The sequence below is a fragment of the Centruroides vittatus genome, unplaced genomic scaffold (assembly GCF_030686945.1).
Source record: "Centruroides vittatus isolate TY-2023 unplaced genomic scaffold, ASM3068694v2 contig_459, whole genome shotgun sequence".
NCBI lineage: Eukaryota > Metazoa > Arthropoda > Arachnida > Scorpiones > Buthidae > Centruroides > Centruroides vittatus.
This window is the reverse complement of record NW_027122255.1, coordinates 321,210-340,953: the sequence shown is the minus strand read 5'-3', so window position 1 is coordinate 340,953 and position 19,744 is coordinate 321,210. Positions and strand designations below refer to the sequence as shown.

The window sequence follows — 19,744 nt, the reverse complement described above, 5'->3', positions numbered from 1 at the left end:
AGTTTGACACAAAATAATGATTTGTTTCTTGTGAATATAAATATCCTTAAAATACTTGATAGATTACAATATACATTATAATTTAATGCCTAATACCTCCCTCTAGGGTCAAATTTATTAGTAATTTATAATTATTATAGCCAATATTTACCCCATTGTCATACAGCAGTTGTTGGTGTGTTGCTTGTGAAGCATCATTTCAGGATTCTGGGACACACATCTACATACTTCAATATTTTGATGCATTTTATGTTGTAATCCACTTGAATACAGACATTTTCTCCATGTTGAATAGATACTGACATGTCTAAAAAATGTTTAAACATGCACATGTTCACAGCTATTGCTAGGCAACATCAAAAGCTCAATATATTTTAAACTTTACTATGGATATTAGAAATCTGCTAAAATAATTCATTTTGAAAATTTGTTTTAAGATTCATAATATATGTTATTTATAGATAACTTAAGGTGTGTTTAAAAAATTTCAAGAATAGGTAAAAAATTGAAGGAGTAAAGAAATTTAATTAATATTTTTCAAAATAATCACCTTGAGTTTCAATACACTTTTTCCAATGATCTTTCAAATTTTGATTGTTCTTTCCCTAAAGTTTCTTATCCAAAGTTGATCAGAAAAAAACAAAAAGGAAATGGTTTCAGCCAACAGAACTCATACAAGACAAAAGAAAATTTTACATTCCATGAAAGAATTTTTTTAAAATGTTTCAAATTTGAAAAACCATTGAAAAAAATGTATTGAAACTCAGAGTGATTGTTTTGAAAAACATTAATTAAATTTCTTTACACCCTTCAATTTTTTACCTATTCCTGAATTAGTTATACAGTCATACTTTAGGGAAAGAACAATTAGAATGATTGTTCTTTCCCTGTTTCTGATTGTTCGTTCCCTAAAGTATGACTGTAGAAGTTTAGCAGTTCCAACTTTGAAAAGAAAGTTGAATTGATAAAACTCATACAAGATAAATCAAAGAAAATTTTATGATCCCTGAAAAGCAGATTTTTTCCAAATGTTTTCTGAATTGGAGGAAGTGTATAAAGCTTGCAGTAATTATTTAAACTTATCTATGATGGAAAGTGTCAGATTATTTAAATCAATTAGTCCGCCAATATTATAGCTCGTGTTTTAAGAATGACTTTAAAAAAATTATTCCAATTCTATACAAAAAACATTTTCTTCTTACATATTATTTGAAAACTATTTATAAAAATTTACCATAATTTTTATATGGATAATCTGTGCAAGACGGTAGATGCTTACTAATCTAGCCTTCAAATTATCTGAGATCCCTTCCCATATGATTGCCCATCTGTTTCCATGAAAATGTTAGTTGTGCCAAACATCCTGCTTTTTTGTTTACTTGGACTCAATTTCTATGTACAATATTATGTGTCAGTGTGCTGTATTATTTGCTCACCTTCCTCCAAAAGAATCAGTACTGAAAAGCAACAGATTCACATCATTCATTTCCTTTAGGCATATTCAGTAAACTGGCACTCCTTTATGCAAGGAATGGTTGGATTATGAGAGTATAACATATGTACAGTACATAACTTACAAGATTAAAAAAAAACAAACTAAAACTGAAACAAAATCTTCTTATAAATATCATCTTTGAAATGGCATTGAAAATATGACATTTATCAGTATAGAGTCAAAGTTATAGCCTGAGGGTATGTCCTATGTGGCAGCATCCAGCAACCACTGGTGGAAAGAATCTATGTATATACTTCCAGCTTGTGAGTGACATGTCCAGAGTGTGCATGTATTATATACAAAATGGTGATGAGAAGACTTCATCAAATGCTTGCAACAGAAAATAGTTTTCTATATTGTATTACCAAAACTTCGTACAAACAAAAGACCAGGGGCGGATCTAGGTTTTTCAGGGCCTAGGGCTTATTGAAATCTAATGGGGTTAGGTTCTTAATTTAACAAAAATCACTTTTTGTTAAATTAAGAATCTTTAAATTGAGGTTTAAAATAATACTATGAATAAAACAAATTATACTATAAATTATCATTATTATTATATTATTAATATTAACTATTTTTTACTATATGATAAGTGCTCATTGTTAATGAAAAAGTATTAAAAATTTATAATAATAATAATTCAATTTTTGTGGGCTCCTTGACACTCGAGGACCCAGGGTTTAAGCCCTATTAGTCCCTATGTAGATCTGCCTCTGCAAAAGACACGTGATATTTGTAAGAAATGTCATCAGTTTGGTGAATTTCAACATTCATATTGTGAAATAGAAAGACAATCCAGCTTTTCTTCTTATTTGGAAGTGTGAGCAATGGAACTGGCAATCAAACTTGCTTGGTAGTTGCTTCCCTCCTGAACTGTGGAAGTGTCATTTGGTGGTCACTGCAAGCTAAATGTGGTTGGTTACTCCAGACATGCATGTTCTCTTGTATCAGTCTGCCTACTCTGCTCAGTAGTGGGTTCACACTCCTGGTTGCTGGACACTGCCACATAGGATGTACCCTAAACTGTCTATTCTTCCTTGTCACAGACCTAATGGCAGAATACTTTTGTGCTGATGAATAAATTTTAGTAAATGCTGCAACCTCTAATATGGAATGAACATTAAATGTATACTTCAATGATCAAAGTTATCAAGCATTCCAGTCCAAATCTTGGTACGAGATATACTTGCAACTTTTTTGTAATAGTTGGTACAGATATGTGGGAACAGTACTATTGGTGTAATTGTAGTATGGCACCAGCACTGGTAGTCTACTTCTTTATTTAGCTTATTTTCTTAGTTAATCTTATTTGCTGTCCAACTACTGTTCAGCACTTACAGTATTCTTGCTAAGAGTTATCATCTTTTGTTTTCTTATTTATTTATTCATTTTTTTATTCTTTCTTTCATTTTACTTCCATTGGCAATTCATTCTGGATTTAATAACAAAATTACCAAAAAATTACAGTAGATCCCCCTATAACACAGTAGATATGTTCCGTGTTATATGAATCCGTGTTGTATGAGTCCCTTAAATATATGAGCCAATCACAGCCCAGCATGTGTGCAGTTTAGGGGCTACAGCTGTTTGAAAGGTTTTCTTCCATAAAATTAATCGATTCTAGAATAATTTGACTCAACATTTCCAAATCATGTATAATTTTTTGGGAATAATCCACGTAAATTATGCTATAAACAAAAAATTGTTGGATTACTTACCGAGTGTGTACCATTCGAAGACACCATTGCCTAAGCTTGTTTTCGTCACGGAGCAACTAATCAAACGGCCGATGCATTTCCTGATAAGTTATTCTTTCTGAGAAGAATTCACTGAACTTTGGAGACATCATTAATAGAAATATAATGTTTATGGTCGTTGAATAATACTGTAAATGTTGTTTTCACAAGAACTGTATAAAAATTTATCAATACTTTCCTGCCTAAACTCTCCGTATATACATGTGGCGCTGGACGGCAGCAAGTAGTTCGGCTGCTAGTCCACTATTGGTCTAGATTTGACCAATCTTGTTGCGACATGAGTTGGTGATGACATTTTACCATGTTATATGAGTCTCTTTTAGTGTGTTAAACGAAACTGATCGCAATTTTTTTGCCATGTTATAGGAAACCATGTTATATGAACCCGTGTTATAGGGGGGGTCTACTGTATTCGCTTTCTAGTTCAATTTCTTATATTTCTATTAATAATGGCTTTAATGTGTTAAATCTTATATTCTTTTCAATATAAAAGAAGTATAAATGTTTAATAAAGATGATTTAAATATGAACTGATGCACAAAAAATTAATAGTAGAGACTACAGGAGTTACATATGTAATGACTCACAGACACCTTTCATACTTACTCTAGCAGTTACATTTATTGGAAAGAATGAATGTTTTTGATCACTTTCAGAGCAGGGATGGAGAGTTGGAGATGGGCACTGAATCTATTTATGGGAGTCAGAATCAATTTTAAGAAATACTGACTTGGGAGTTGTATATTTCTGCTGACTCCCCATTCCTGGGATGGAGAGTAGGAGCTGGGAGTCAAGAAGTTGAATCTTTTTATGGGAATCGAGAGTCAGAGTTGATTTTAAAATAAGCCTGAGTTGGGAGTCATGTATTTTTCTGCCAATTCCCCATTCCTGTTTCACAGATCTTCATGATGATATTATGTATCCATAAATCAAATGCAACTAATCAAAAAAATTTGAAACAGAATATTCTATACAAAACATGACTGAAATTCAAATTACATTTTATTACTGATATTTTGTTACATTGTAATTTTTATTATGTTACATTTAAATTTGAATATTGTCATGTTTCATATAGAATGTTCCTTTTAGAATTTTTTAAATTAATCACATTTGATTTATGGAAACATAATAACCTGACAAAGGTTTCTGAAAGTGATAGAAAATTTTTTTTCCTACAAACATACATGCTGGAATAAGTATGGAAGGTGTCTGTGAGTTATATTATTTTTCAGCTTTTAGTGGCATTGTAACATATGTAGTTTTGGGAAAATCAAAATAGCAGATGCATAAGAATCTGCCATCATTATTTTTCCTGAAACATCTTTAACATACATTCTATTTTGTAAGATGGTTTTGATGATTATGGGCAGAGCAAAAGTTGTTTAAGTACTTTTTAACAAAATGCAGTCTTATCATAAAAACTCTATTTAATAATAATCATTACAATATAATAATGCAGTGTTAAAATATATTGAGTAAATATGTAACAAATAAAATTACTTATTTATATTTATAAATTACCTCTTGTTTATATGTAAAGTTATGGTATAAATCACATAATGCAATTTCCCAATACATTTTATAAATAGTCATGTTAATTGTCTGATGCACCAAAATCTGTGTCTCTGTGAGAACCAGGAACTTTGGAAAAACCTCATTCCACATTCAGGATGGAAATCTGAAAAGAAAGATCAGAGAAATCTTTCTCTTAAGATTCTTGACATCAGTCAGAATAAATTTAACCACGTCCTAACTTGCAAATGACTTTCTGAGTGGAAAAAGTGTGTTAAAAATTTACCCAAATTTTTAGGAGGGTTTAAGTTAAATCATTGATAATGCAGGATACATAGAAATCATGGGAATCATGGGCCGACGATGGAGTTAGGCACTGATGGGTATAATTTTTCTATTTTCTTTCTAATAGAGTTTTATTTCAGTGTCATTTTGAGTTGTACTCTTAGTATCTGTTTTTTTAACATCTATACAGTTTAATATAATATTACTTTTATACAAAAGAAATGTAAATGTCTGCTTGCTCTAACAAATATCATAACTTCCTCTCTGAATAAGATTCTTCTTAAAAAATAAACTCAATATATTATTAGGAATTGTTTTTGACAATTTTTAAAAGTTTAATCATCAATGTATTTTGGAATGTTAAAAAGTGTTTTTACATTTTATAAGCTATAAACTTAAAGTGTGTGTGATCTTTTATTTTATGTATCATTTTATAACAGAATATCTAGTATTTTTTTTTTGGGGGGGGTTGTAAGAGAATAATAGTCTTAAAAGAAACTTAGAATATTATATTCATACAAATTGTTATTACATTGTGTATTTTTAATTTTATTAATGTTAAAAATAGATAATTTATAGTTACAACTGGATTGTTCTCTAAACCAGTAGTACTCAAACTTTTTGACTGGCAGGCCAAATTGCACATAAGTCACAAGTATATTTTGTACATTTAATATATACAAAAATTATAGCTATTTTCATCATTTATAACTGATTTGTTAAATATGTTTATGAACTGGATTAACATCTTTCATTGTCTGGATTTGGCCCAGGAAAACCAATTTTGAAAATTGATGATTAATACTCTTACTGAAACACTGATACCAATTTTCTAAATTTTCCTGAGTTATTCTTAAAGGATCATTTTCTTTTTGCCAATTTATGTTTTTATTATTATTAACTATTATTATTTTAATCCAATCAATATTATTATTAACCTATTAACAATGTTATGGAATAGAAAAATAATAGAAGAGTTAGAAAGTTATATAAATTATAGGAAAAATGAATTAACAAGTTTCACACAGACACAGAACATATTCTAACATTGTGTCAATTTCTAGAGAATGTTCTTCGTTATATATGCTGTATAGTGTGAGCTATTTTTGATCTTTCACTTGGAGCTATTTCTCTCATTTATTATTTCAATTTTTTGTACCAGTTGGTGTAAAGTATAAACATCAACTCTTTAGTATGTCTCATAAAAAGTGTATAGCAGTACTTTTCAAAAAAATAAAAATGAAGCTGAATGCTTAAATTGCCATAAGATTTTGAAAAGTGCTGGTGACTCAATGTCAGGTATGAAGACACATGCTATTAAAGTTGATGTTATCAATTTTAAAGATGAAACCACTGCTTCATTTTGCAAGAGACAACGCACTTTGGAATAGTTCATTCCTAAAAAGTCTGTTGATGAAGTTATTGCAAAAATAGCATATAAGGATAGTTTTAGTTTTAGACAAATTGCTTTAAGTGAATTTATCCAACTTATCCAAAGCAGTTTGGCAAAAAATGCATATGACAAAAGGCTGCTGACTTCACTAAAAGAAGTGAAAATTTCAGTTTTGAATTATTATGAAACTGAGAAAAGAGTTAAACTGAATAATTTTTCAGGCCAAATTAAAGCTGGATTTTATTACTTAATTTCACTTGATTAGTATACATCTTCCGAGGATCGTCAGTTCGTGAATATCAATGTACACAATGTGAAAAAAAAATGGTCTTCAGGTTTAGTAAGCATTCAAGAATCATTAAATAGCAAGAGAATCACAGAAGTCATAAAGAAGTAATTAAGTGAATTTGAATTAAATTTGAATTGCAGTATTGTTGTGTTACCTCAGATGGCACTACTTTCATGGTCAAATTTAGTAAAGAAAATGAATTCATTCATTAATTGTATCCAGTTCATGAAATTCATCTTAATGTGTATGATATTTTGTACAGAAAAGGATTAGCTTAAAGATGATACTAAAAAAATAACTATTATGGAGAAGGAAGAAAATTCTAAAGAATTAATTATGAAGATTAGGATGATTATGATACACCTTTAGACTCAGCCTTTGACTCTGCTGAAACAAATTATGATTATCAGTGTTCAAGAAATGGGAGTTTTGGCAAGATAATTTCAAAAGAGAAGAATTTGCAAGTTCTTTAAAAAAATTGCCATTGAAAAATAATTATTTACAAGAAATTTAAAGGCTGATTGAAAGGGAAAGAGCTGAAACTTGTACCAGATACTCCAACAAGTTGGAACTACATGGTTGTAATAATTTCAAAATTCAGAGAACTGAACAATTGCATTCCTTGTACTCTGACATCCGTGAAGTTGTTGAAATAATAGCCAATGATAAATGGAATGCACATTTAGATGTATTTTGTCCCTTCAAAATAGCTATCAGGATATGCTTCATTGTTGAAAGGAGAAAATGTTATGAAATACATTTTGAAAGAATTGGAAAATTACACTTCTGACCTGACTACAAAACTGATCAAAGTTTGATCAGATGATACACTTCACAAAGAATGAATGATGTCATTGAATTAATAAGTTACTTCTAAGATTGTGAAATGTTGAAGAAGGTTGACTTCAAAGAACCCCTCTTGCTGCTAAATCATAAAACCATAAATGTAAATAGGCTAGTGGAAACAACATTTAACTAACTATTTTATCAATTTATTGTTACGGGCACGGGTTGTGCGGTTCACGGGCACACCCCTGGCGAAGGCGCAAGGCTTAAACAGGGCGGTGGTTGTGTCACCGGATACACCCAGGCTTTTTGCTTTCGCGAAGACGCACAAGCCTACGCCAGCACTCAGACCTATTTTGGATAAGGCTAGAGCCCCCACGAGAATTCTAGAAAACAAGTTACACCGCATATTAGCCAGACATCTTGAAAATTATCCCTTAACAGTGAAGAACTCCAGAGAGCTGGTCGACGCATTGAAGCGTACACAGGTTACAGAGAGTACTCGCGTCACGGTATTGGATTTTCAGGCTCTGTATCCATCCATCAAACTCCAACCTTGCTTTTGCGCCCTTAGGGACGTCCTACTAGCCATGTATAGCCTACCGGCACACCGCAAGCACATACTTGAGCTCGCACACCCCTAGTATGCTACAATTCGCTGTTTAGTTTCGGCAGTGCCACGTATTTACAGAAAAGGGGGGTTTCCCATGGGGAGCCCAATTTCGGGCAAACTGTGTGTGTTAATTTTACGGCAATTAGAGAGAGATGTCATTCCCAGATTTACACCCGATATTATTTTATATCGTAGGTATGTAGACGACGTGATGGTCATATGGAAGAATGAGCTGAACATCAATGATTTTTTGCACAGTGTGAATGACAAATGGCCATATGGGCTAACGCTTAAACTGGATCAACTATCGGGCACCAATGTGCACTTTTTGGATGTTGCCATTCAGCTCAGGGTAAACAATATTGAAACGCGGGTATATTACAAACCTGACTACCTGCCTATGTACATACCCGCTGGGTCGGAGGATCCGTATCCCATATAAGATTGCGGCGTTCAGAGCATTAGTTAGTAGGGCGTATACTCATAATTCTGAATGGGAGGACACGGTCACAGAGCTGGGGCACATAGAAGACATAGCCGCGAAGTTCAGAGCATCATGGATACAGACGTAGCCTTGTCCTTAGTTTAGCACGTAACTTCCTTAATACAAACACAACACATCACACCGCGGTGGCACGGGATGGGTCCAATTCGGGCCCGAATCAACGCACGGTGGTACAGTACAACAGAGGTCTGCATGCCTTGTACAAGGAGATACCGCGGAAGAAGGGCACCAAGTTGGCGTACGCAAGAACCCAATCGATCTACTTGCTGCTCAGGAACGCCAAAGACAAGACCGGATGTTTTAAGAGCGCCAGGCGTGTATAGTATCCCGGTAAGGGATCACCGGTTCCAAAGGGACCTAGTATATATCGGGTCTACCAAGAGGTCCATTCAAAGAAGGATCTCTGAACACAGGTATGACGTTGCCAAAAAAAGACACACCACCGCCCTGTCGACGTACGCCACGGACCCCGATGTAAAGGCGGATTTTGATAACACTAGCCTCATTAAAAGGTCATTCGACACGGACTGCATCAGAGCCTTGGAGGCCCTTGAGATTTACAAGGCATCAAAATCGGGGAAATGTATTAATTTCAAGGATGGCAATGTGGTATCGTATGCGTGGCGATATGTCTCTGAGGTGCACCCGCAATGGTAACCGTGTACTATTCCTGTACGGATAAACGGCGTCATTTTTAAAGATAGTCTCCTGTATATTAAATACATGTTGGATCGTTCGCAGTTATTGCACACTGGGGATGTTCTATCCTTTGAATTTCGAAAGCATTCTATTTTCACCGCGTTCCATTTTCAAAACCGTCAAAGAACCTGACAAAGATCTCAGAGGAGAATCGAAAATGTTAGTTGTTGTTAATTTTCGTCTTGGGTACTGGAAACTTAAAGGTTTAGGAAGATATGTTGGATTATTAATCTACAGAGATTTATAGAAATGATTAAATTCTTAGTTGGATATGCAAAGTTAAATTTAATTGTTATAAACTAAATTGGAAACAACACAACCAACACTTAAAAAAAATAAATATTGACAAACTTGTTTAATTGAAACATGGAAAGAAGAAATGAAAATGTAAACATTTTCAACTCATCAGTTATCTTCATGAAAAATAGTAATGCTATTCAGTTGAAGTATTATTTATCAAGATGCCTGAAGATGGCTGAAAATATTTGCGTTTTGTTTCTTTCCTTTTATGCTTTAATTAAGCAATTTGTTGATATTTAACATAAAAGTTTTCTTTTCTGCAATAATCATCCAGCACATTCCTTAGAAATCCAAAATAGTAGATATTTTTAACCCTTTTATCTTCTCACATTTCCTAAAAGTAAATTTAATGTTTATACTTTTTATCCTTCCCAAATTAAAATTTTCTCCAGTGGTAAAGAAATTACAAAAAATTTTCTAGAAGGTATTCATATCTTCTGAATTTCTTTTGTAGCTTTTTTGAGGAAGTATAGACTTTTTTAAGAAGTATAATATAAAGATTTATTTTTCTGAAATCTAACTTATAATATTTTATGATGTAATTAATTAAAGAATATTAGTAATTTGGAATCTGTTTACTTTTTTTTTTTGAATATTCATAATAGTTTGTTACAATGCAGAATACTTTTATTAATATGAACTTTATTCAATAAGTTTAAGTTTTGATTATTATTTTATATGTATATTTATTAAATGTTACAATTACAGTTGCACACAGTGTGTATCAAGTCCATTTCCATGTGACTGGTGTGTAGGTGGTCACCGATGCACTCATGATACTGGTGAAAATTGCAGAAATGATATCTTAGTCACTGGAGTATCGGTAATTATAATTTCAGAAATTTTCAAAAATTAATTTACGTAATTATTTTATTTTTAAATATTCTTTATAATTAAAAATTATGTATTAATTTAAAAACATATGAATAATTTTTATAACAAAATATTTATATAATCATTAAATAACAGATTAAGTACAAAAATAATGAATATTTTTCAGAATTGATGAGCTTATTTCCATATGGACATGAGTGCAGGAAATACAAACTTTACAAATAGACAATATTCTTTCTAGCTAATATCATTAGAGTTACAATGCCAGTTTTTGATGAAAAGTTTCGTAAGGGCCCCTAAAATATCTACAATGAATTTAGAAAAACCATATACAGAACATGCAATACTAAGGGATGAAAGCTTGGAAATACAGGTATCCCTCATACAACATAGTTTCACTGTAATGTGATTTGAAAATTGGGGGTATCTCCCATACAACACAACTTCTGATTTCACTCTAATATGATTTGGGCTAGTATGCTTTCTTCACCCTTTAAGTACGAAATACTGTTTCTGTATTCTGAATTTCATGTCTTCCAGGTGATTTCTTGCAGAGTTATGGCAAAAAAAAATCATTGCTTATGTTTTGCACACCAGTTTGTATATATTTCTTTAGGATATAAATTTTATATATTTTATTGCAGATTCAAATATTAAATATAAATATCTGAATTATCTCATTTTACATAGTATTTAAATAATAGTTAGAACAATCTTTAAGATATAAAATAGAATTTATTATAAATTATTTAAGTGTTATTAACGTGTAGTACAATGTAATAATTATAGATCTAATGAATAAATAATAAATAATGTGTTAAATTTGCATAATTTAGTTGTTGTTATTGAGTTTTGCTTTACTTATTAAATTCTAATTTAAAATTAAATATACTAATATTGTAATCAGAAATGTAAATTTCATGCAATTGTCAAATAATTAAGAGAATTTACTACTAAAAGATCAATAAGATAAATAATTACCAATTAGTCACCATTCATTTATATTGATATTTATATTAAAGCTTAAGTATGATAGGAGAAGAAAATAATTAAAATAAATAAATTGAAACTTTTATCTACATATGACTAGATTTTTTGCAATAGTTACAATGATAATTGCTATTTTTAAGTTTATTTTATATCAATATTTACAGTCTTATTTCCAAAATTAATTTAGAAATAAAACTAATTGATAGAATCTTTTAACTTTTTTTATTTTTCTAGACATTCTTATGATTTTTTGGGATGCAATTTTTTTTAAAAAAAGGCTGAAAATGTTTGAGAGAATTAAATCTTTGATAAGATCCATAGTTTTGTTTTCAAGTTATATTTACTTTAAACTAATAACATTAACCAACAAAATAATTGTGATATATGTCATAAAGTCTCCAAATTGAAAGAAAGTAAATTGAATATTTATGATATTGGTTTTTCTATTTTATTATTGGTTTTTAATGAAATGAATTTCTGTAATTTTAGAAACAAAAATCAAAAGTTTTCTCTAACTGCATTGTTGAAATAAGGAGCTTTAATATTTAATAGATTGACAATGTTTTACAAATTATAATCTGATACACTTAAAAATGGAACATTTTTGTTCAAATTATTGTAATTTCATATTTGTTGAATGGAGTATATATAATCAAATAATGATTAACAACTTACAAATAGTTAACAAATTATTAGTTAATTTTACTATAAACAAGTTTAGATTACAATTACTGTAATGAAGAATTGTAGTCTAAACTTGCTAATTTTTTTTAAACTAATAACTCTTAATAGTATATTGCTTCAGCACATAGAGTTAGCTATTTCATGTGACATTAGATAGTTACACAAATGTAATCCTACCAATTGTTGAGGAATAATAAGGATAAGATTTGAAACAACATAGAATGTGTGTTTCTGTAGTATCTGTTAGGAATAGTTTCTTAGGAGTGGACACTGTTCGTGTTGGATATATCAGTAGAAATTTTTCCAAAAAAATAACAAACACAAATATAATGCTCTGAGTAGATAGAACAATACTGCACTAGTCTAATTTGAAGTACCTGCTTATCCTGCACTGACAATGCAGAGATTGTTTAGAAGGATGCTAAGTTGTCAGAAATGTAATGTCCCTTTCATACTCCACAATGAAGGATTCTGCTTGTACAGTACATATATTTATTTATTTTATTCTATATCCAGTTAATGGTTTTAAATGTTTATTTCAAACTTATTCTTTTCATTTGTTTGATTACCAAAATATCCTGAAGATGATCTATTACTAAATAGATTGAAAATGTTAGATTAAACAATTTTCAGTTTTTTGATGTTGTTGTTTAATATACTCAAACACAGGCAAATAGTTCTTTGTATATTATTTATAATTAGATTTTTATCATATAAGTTGGTTAAACACTTACGATTTTTGTTATATTAGTTTATATTGATTAGACTTTCATTAGAAATAATATTCTAAGTATTAATATTTTAAGTATTGTCATGATAAAAATTTTAAATTTATTTATCTTTCTAAAAACTAAGTTATTTTTTAATGATGATAATTCAGAAGTTTGTTTAATTAAAATTGGCTAAATTTTAGTTAAAATTTATACTTCTTCATGAATTTTTAATCACACATATAAGTTTAAAAATGATTAAAAATAAAATAAATATAAGCTGATTAAACCTGACAAGTTTAATTAGCTTATATTTATTTTACTAGCAGAAGAAATAAGATATTAATATAATAGTTAAGTTAAATAGGATACAAAATAATTTGGAAGAATTTAGATTTTTAAATTAATTATTTATTTATTAATAATTAATAATTACAAATTTGATACTACAGGAAGATGTATAACCATCTATTTATAAATTTAATAATTAAATAAATGTGTAACTTAAGTAATTTAAGAAATGTTAAGAAAGAAAAGACAAGAAGTAGTATCTGAATAAGGAAATCATATTGGTAGTTATGTCTTCAAGTATTAAAAGTTTATAGTTTATCAAGATTATAATAATAATGATTTTACTATATTTTATAACCATTTTGTTTAGGTATTAAATTTAACATCAGACAATAATATCAGTATTTCTAGCATTAAATTTATAAAATTTTACATGAATTTAATAACTAAAATATTTCAAATTGTATATGTAATTTGAAAAATACATAAATTCTTAGATGTTAATACAGTAGAACGTCATTTATCTGAGTCAATTGGGGACTGGGGTTGTTCGGATAACCGATTATGTACAAAAAAATATATTAACTTATCCCATGTTGAAATTTTTCTCCATTACATGTTGCTTCGTGTTGAATTTTTGACGATTTTAAGCTAATGAAAATTTTTATAATAATAATCATGGCTATTGTATTGTTAAAAATTATTTCTTTATTTTCTACAAACAAAATAAATATATTGAAAAATATAAAAACAAAAAAAATTATACTTTAGAAGTTAATCTAGTATAAAAAACGTTCGATTCAGCACGACATGGTCCGACTGGAAAGCTTTCGGTTAACCGACGTTTCGGTTGATCAGCTTTCGGATAAATGACACTCTACTGTATTTATCAAAATTACTGTATATGTAATATTTTAAATTATCGATTTAATCTAATAAATTTTTCAGTAATTAAAATAATTCAACATTATTGAAAAACATATTATCATTAGTGGGCAAAGATCATTTTATAATTTGAGGTTGTCTTTAAATTTACACAGCACTATTTTTTTGCTTTTCAACCACTATCTCACACCCCGTAATGCTGTTGCATTTACTTATCTCCAAAATTATGTAACACATATCCTTGATCAACTTTCTTAATTGTACTAAGGAATAATACACAGCTTGGGGTGCTGAATGTTACATTGTTTTATTAATTATATATATAAAGCAGTGACATAAACAGAGCAGTTTGTTAAAGTTTTGCTATGAAATATGTCAGAAACAAAAATTAATGATTTTGTTACTCTAGCATTATATAACATTTTTTTAAAACACTCCAATCCTTTGTAACACATTATAATGATTATCTGCATACCTACTCTCCCATATCTGCAATAACTTCTTTAAAAATTCTTTCAAATGAATTTGATCAGTGATTCTGAACTAGTGTGCCATAGAATTTTCATAGAGGTATCACAAAATTTCAAAGAAATCATTTAAAAAATCCTAATTTTTTATATTATTTATATATTTTATATATGAAAAACTGCAATCTCCAACATAATGTTTCAGTTTTACATACAGGTGCATCTTTGTTATGACATTATATTTATCAACAATTATGAGTTCCATTAGCCCAAAAAAAATTTGAGAACCACTGAATGAGATGATATTGTATTTATTAAAAGGAATTATAAAATTTTAATATTAAAAAAAACATTGAAAAAAGTTATAAAAGTTCAAATATCTTTTACTTTTATCAATTTTAGTAGCAGTATTTAGACAGTAATGGGCAACCTTTTCTGGATGTGGGCTGCAATGAACTTTGTAAGCTGAATGCATTTCTTCTTAGAGTTGTAGGCCTTAAGCTTGCTGAGTACCAATATACTCTGTGGTTTTTGGTACACTAGATACTAAAATAATATATGCTAATGATATGTAAACAAATAATATATAGCTTATTCTCATTTTTTCATTGTCCACTGTAATTTGAATGTTATTCATCATGAAAGTAAACTTAATTAGGGTTGCATAATGGCTTCAGGCAAAAAACAGGAAATAAAATTTGTATTGCTAGAGACTGCTACAAATTAGGACTTCACAGACTGCAAGTTACTCATGACTTTTTAGAGTGATAATTTTTAGAATAATATTTATAGTTTTAGTAGATAATTAATTTTATGATATCACACAATTTAGATAAGAAATTGGTAAAAATAATTAAAATTAATTGTTATAATTCAACTTTCTAACAGATTCATTCTTATGTATTATATTTTATTGATAATTTAGTTACTTTAAGTTATAATTATTACAATTTTATATACAGAGTATTGGCCCAAGTATACGATCTGGACCTGGCTTTTGTCCTCGAATTAATACAACTTCTGGTGGTTCCACTGAGATTCTAGTCCCTTTTAAAATAAGTAAAAGAATTCAAGTAAAAGTAGATAACATGCAAGTATGTATTCTTTAATATATATTTATATTCATTTGAATTTTTATTTACAAATTTTAAAGCATTTTGCATTTCATTGAGAAAATACAATTTATTTTCTTATATTATGTAATCTATCTAATATTTCGATAATTGTGTCAGTATTATATTTTTTTCTTTGAAATTGTTTAGTAATATTTCTTTCAAAATATTGAAAGACACTCATTAATTTTGATTAACATATGTAGCTAAGCTAATGGAAACAGAGATTTCCAGTTTTCAACACTGTGATGACTTTGTTAGTGGTCAGTTCCATTATGTTTGTATTGTTCATCTGAAAGAATTTCTAAAAGAACTAAAGTAAAATGACCAGCCAATAGTTATTAACAGCAATGTCAGTTGATAATTTAGTGAAGTTAATTATAATAAAACCAAAAATTCAAAATATATTTTGACTGCTATTTTATATTACAGTGAACTATCGTATAACACGCTCCCCTATAACATGAATTTGTATAAGGCAATGAAAATTTTGCAATTAGAACTCATATAGTGTGATAAACAGTCCCATATAACATGTAAGATAAATTTAACGTTTTCACATAGTTTCAGATTTTTTGTTTAGAAAAGCAAAAATATACACTTACCAGTTGTTTATATATGAACAGTGAAGCCAACAGTTTAAAAAGAATTTTTTCATTGTAAATAATCCTCAACCTCCAGTACAAAACAGTTATAAAACCAAGTTTTAAACATTTCGAATGTAATCCATGCTTTTTTATTAGCTCTCCAGTGAACAGGAAGCATTGATTTGTCTACATTTTTCATTACACATGGATTTAATGTATGATTAATTAACATTGGCTTAGTTATATGTTCTCATTAGAACATAAAAATAAAGTTATCCTGTCTTTTGATGCCTTGAAACCTGAAGAGGAAGTCTCATCTTTCACAATATATGTTCTGTTGAGCATTTTTTTCCAATACAAAGCAAATTCATCAACGTTAGAGACTTGTTCTGCTATGTAATTGCCTTCTTCTATAATTTTGGAAAAATGTTCATGAAATCTTTGATCCTTTGTAATAACAGTTAAAATTTAGAGACATGTTTGAACTTGCATCAATTGGTCTTATAGTGTATGTCCCCTATAATGCGATTTCCCACAATGCGGAATATATCCCCCTGCATTGTATGGGATTCTACTATACTTATAGTCTGTTTTTGGATAACTTAATTATTGCCTTAAGGCAAGTATATTAACTATTATTAACCAACATATGTCAAAAATTATTCTTCTATCATAAGGAATCAATTACATTAAAACTAAACACCGAAAACATAGTCTTCAAGCAATTAATATGTATTGGAATCAGGTCCGGATTTACATAAGGGCATTTGGGGCCTGTGCCCAGGGCCCCCACAAAATAGGGGCCCCACAAAACTAAAAGAAATTGTTTAAACATAAATTTTTTCTATTACCGCGACAGCCTAGTGTGGTCTAATCATAAGAGCAACAGACAGAGAAAACCAAACCCGAGAAAAACCTATGAAACATCGGAAAATTTCGGGAAAAAATTTCACATAGGTATTTTTCAGTTAAATTGAAATACATATATTTTATTGTGTAAACTAATTATGTCTACAATAACCTTATTTTTAAATGAAATTTACAACTTCCTAGTTCAAATCTAATTGAAAGTACAGTATTTTGTGTAAATTTTCTAAATCATCAAATTTGTTTACTCTTAAAGGGGGGACCCCCACCGAATTTGTGCCCAGGGCCCCTGGATTGGTAAATCCGGCCCTGATTGGAATCAAGTAAAACTGGAAGATTTTCAGCCTTTTTCAGGAATCTGCATCAAGAATTGATCATTATAGAACATTAGCAGAGATTCTAAGTTTAGAACATTTTTTACAATTATGTTCTTTTGATATAATCTGGTTTGAATTCTTTAACAAGTTTGTGTTACATTTTACATATACTGTACAATTACATTTTTACAATAAAAGATTAAACTTTTAATCTATGTATACTACAATAACTTACATATAGTATCCTCCTGCTCTAATATCACTCATTTGCTTCTCTTTAGAGGGTTATCAACCAATGACTGCCATGCGACAGATATTGTCTCACAATGTTTACATTGATTTCAATACATATTAGTTGCTGGAAGACGTGTGTAAGGTGTTTAGTTTTAATTTGTGTATGTTCCAGCTTTTGGAGACCTTTTTATGTAAATCAATTCTAACTGCAGTTCATATCTAAGTAGGAGAGAAGAATCTGATACTTATGTCTAAACCCATATTAAAAGAATTCTCTTGGCACATTACATCATACAATTTTAGTTAGTTTTCACTGAATAATATTCACAATAATAAAAAATAATTATAGTATTATAACTCCTCAAAATGAAATACTTCAAACAGTTATTCTGACAAAGTAAAACTATATGATCTCACTTCATTTTATATTATTTGGTTTTTATTATCAGATTGGTTAATTATTATTTACTAATACGGTTTTTAAAAAATTATTTTAAATAAAATAAATTCCATTTCTTCAAACATGGTTATTTGAATTTTATAGTTTTGGCATGCATAAATTTTCCTATTAAATATTCCTATTAAATATCAATGTCAGTAAAATTGTAAATGATGCATAAAAACTGTAAAAAGTAAAATTGTAAAAAAAAAAAACAATTACAAAAAGCACTTTAATGTATTATACTCTTACAATTTTTTACTGGTTATATGAATAGTGGTGATATAATTACTCTGTAAGGCAAAAATTATTTACTTATTTATAAAATATAAATAACAATAATACAATACAGCAATACCTCGACTTACGCTACCCCGACTTATGCGAATCTGGAGTTATGCGATTTTCAAATCTCGTTGATTTGTCTTTTGTTTGAGCGTCACACAACTCTTGATTACTCACTCCCCCCACACTATTGTTCAGCTTACATGTTCAGATGTGTCACACGGAATCAATGCGTAGCTACAATTTATTTTGTGTTATTTATTTCTGTGTTTGTTATACCTACGGAGACTTGAGAGACTCTACTATGTCATTCAAACAAAGTAGAACTGATTCTTCTGCATCAAACAAGAAAAGAAAAACTTTATCTTTGGAATGTAAAGTTAACATTATTAAAGACTTTGATACAAAAATGATAATTTGTGAATTGGCAAAGAAGTTTGATCTACCAGAATCAATGGTCAGAACAATTATAAAAAGGTAAAGAAAAAATTCTTGAAGCTGTGAAAACTTCACAGAACATCTTAGTTCAATTGAAAAGGGGTTACAAATTTTAGAAAATATAGACTCCAACAAAGAGTGCATTTCTTATACAAAATGAGAAATAAAAAAAATTATTAGCATGCTATGATGAAATTTTGCGGGAGGAAAAAAAAATCTTTGAGCCGTCAGATGAATTTGTAAGATTTTATGAAGCCTTCTACATCAAAATAACTTCGGTTTACGATTTTAATAATATAATTTGTTATACATATGTATTATCTAAGATTTTATTAAACATTTTTTCTAAATCAGTGATTCTCAAAGTGGGGGTCGCGAAAAATATTTGGGGGGTCACTGAAAAATTGATTCTAGATCAATTTTTTTCAAATATTTTATAAATTTGCTATGGATTCATGTTTAGAAATAATAGAAATAAAAACTATATAAAATAATTTTTACTTAAATAAATTGCACATATAAATAATAAAAAGAATATAAATACAGGTATACCTCGAGTTACGTCGTCCCCGATTATACGTCGTTTGTCAAAAAAAGTATATGGAAAAATAAAAATCAAGTTTAAGTCAGTTTATTTGACTTTAAATCCGTCCGCCATAAACATTGAAGTCGTAATATCACTAGAAAAGCGTTGAAAGCACATAAAATCATATTAAAATATGTACATTTACAGTAAATGTTAATATAATCATCATAAATCCTAGGGAACGAACCATGAAAACATCTGTGTTTCTGTGTTGTCATTTTATTTAGCGGTCTTTAAGTGCTCATTATTGGCGTTTCCTCCATTATTGGCATTTAGTTACGACGTAAGTCGAAACTAAACGCCAATAATGGACACAAGTAAATTCGACTTACGTTGCCTCTCCTGGAACCAATTACCGACGTAAGACGAGGTATACCTGTA

General features: G+C 29.4%; 1 protein-coding gene across 4 annotated transcripts in view; it reads left to right on the top strand.

Moving 5' to 3' along the window:
- Positions 1 to 19,744, top strand: part of PlexA (plexin A) — a 167,499-nt gene that overhangs the window by 105,940 nt on the left and 41,815 nt on the right. For all 4 annotated transcript variants that reach the window (XM_067272897.1, XM_067272896.1, XM_067272894.1 and 1 more), the window contains exons 9-10: positions 10,346 to 10,460; positions 15,461 to 15,592. In XM_067272897.1, the coding sequence (XP_067128998.1) occupies positions 10,346 to 10,460; positions 15,461 to 15,592 (247 nt within the window). The remainder of the gene's footprint in view (positions 1 to 10,345; positions 10,461 to 15,460; positions 15,593 to 19,744) is intronic.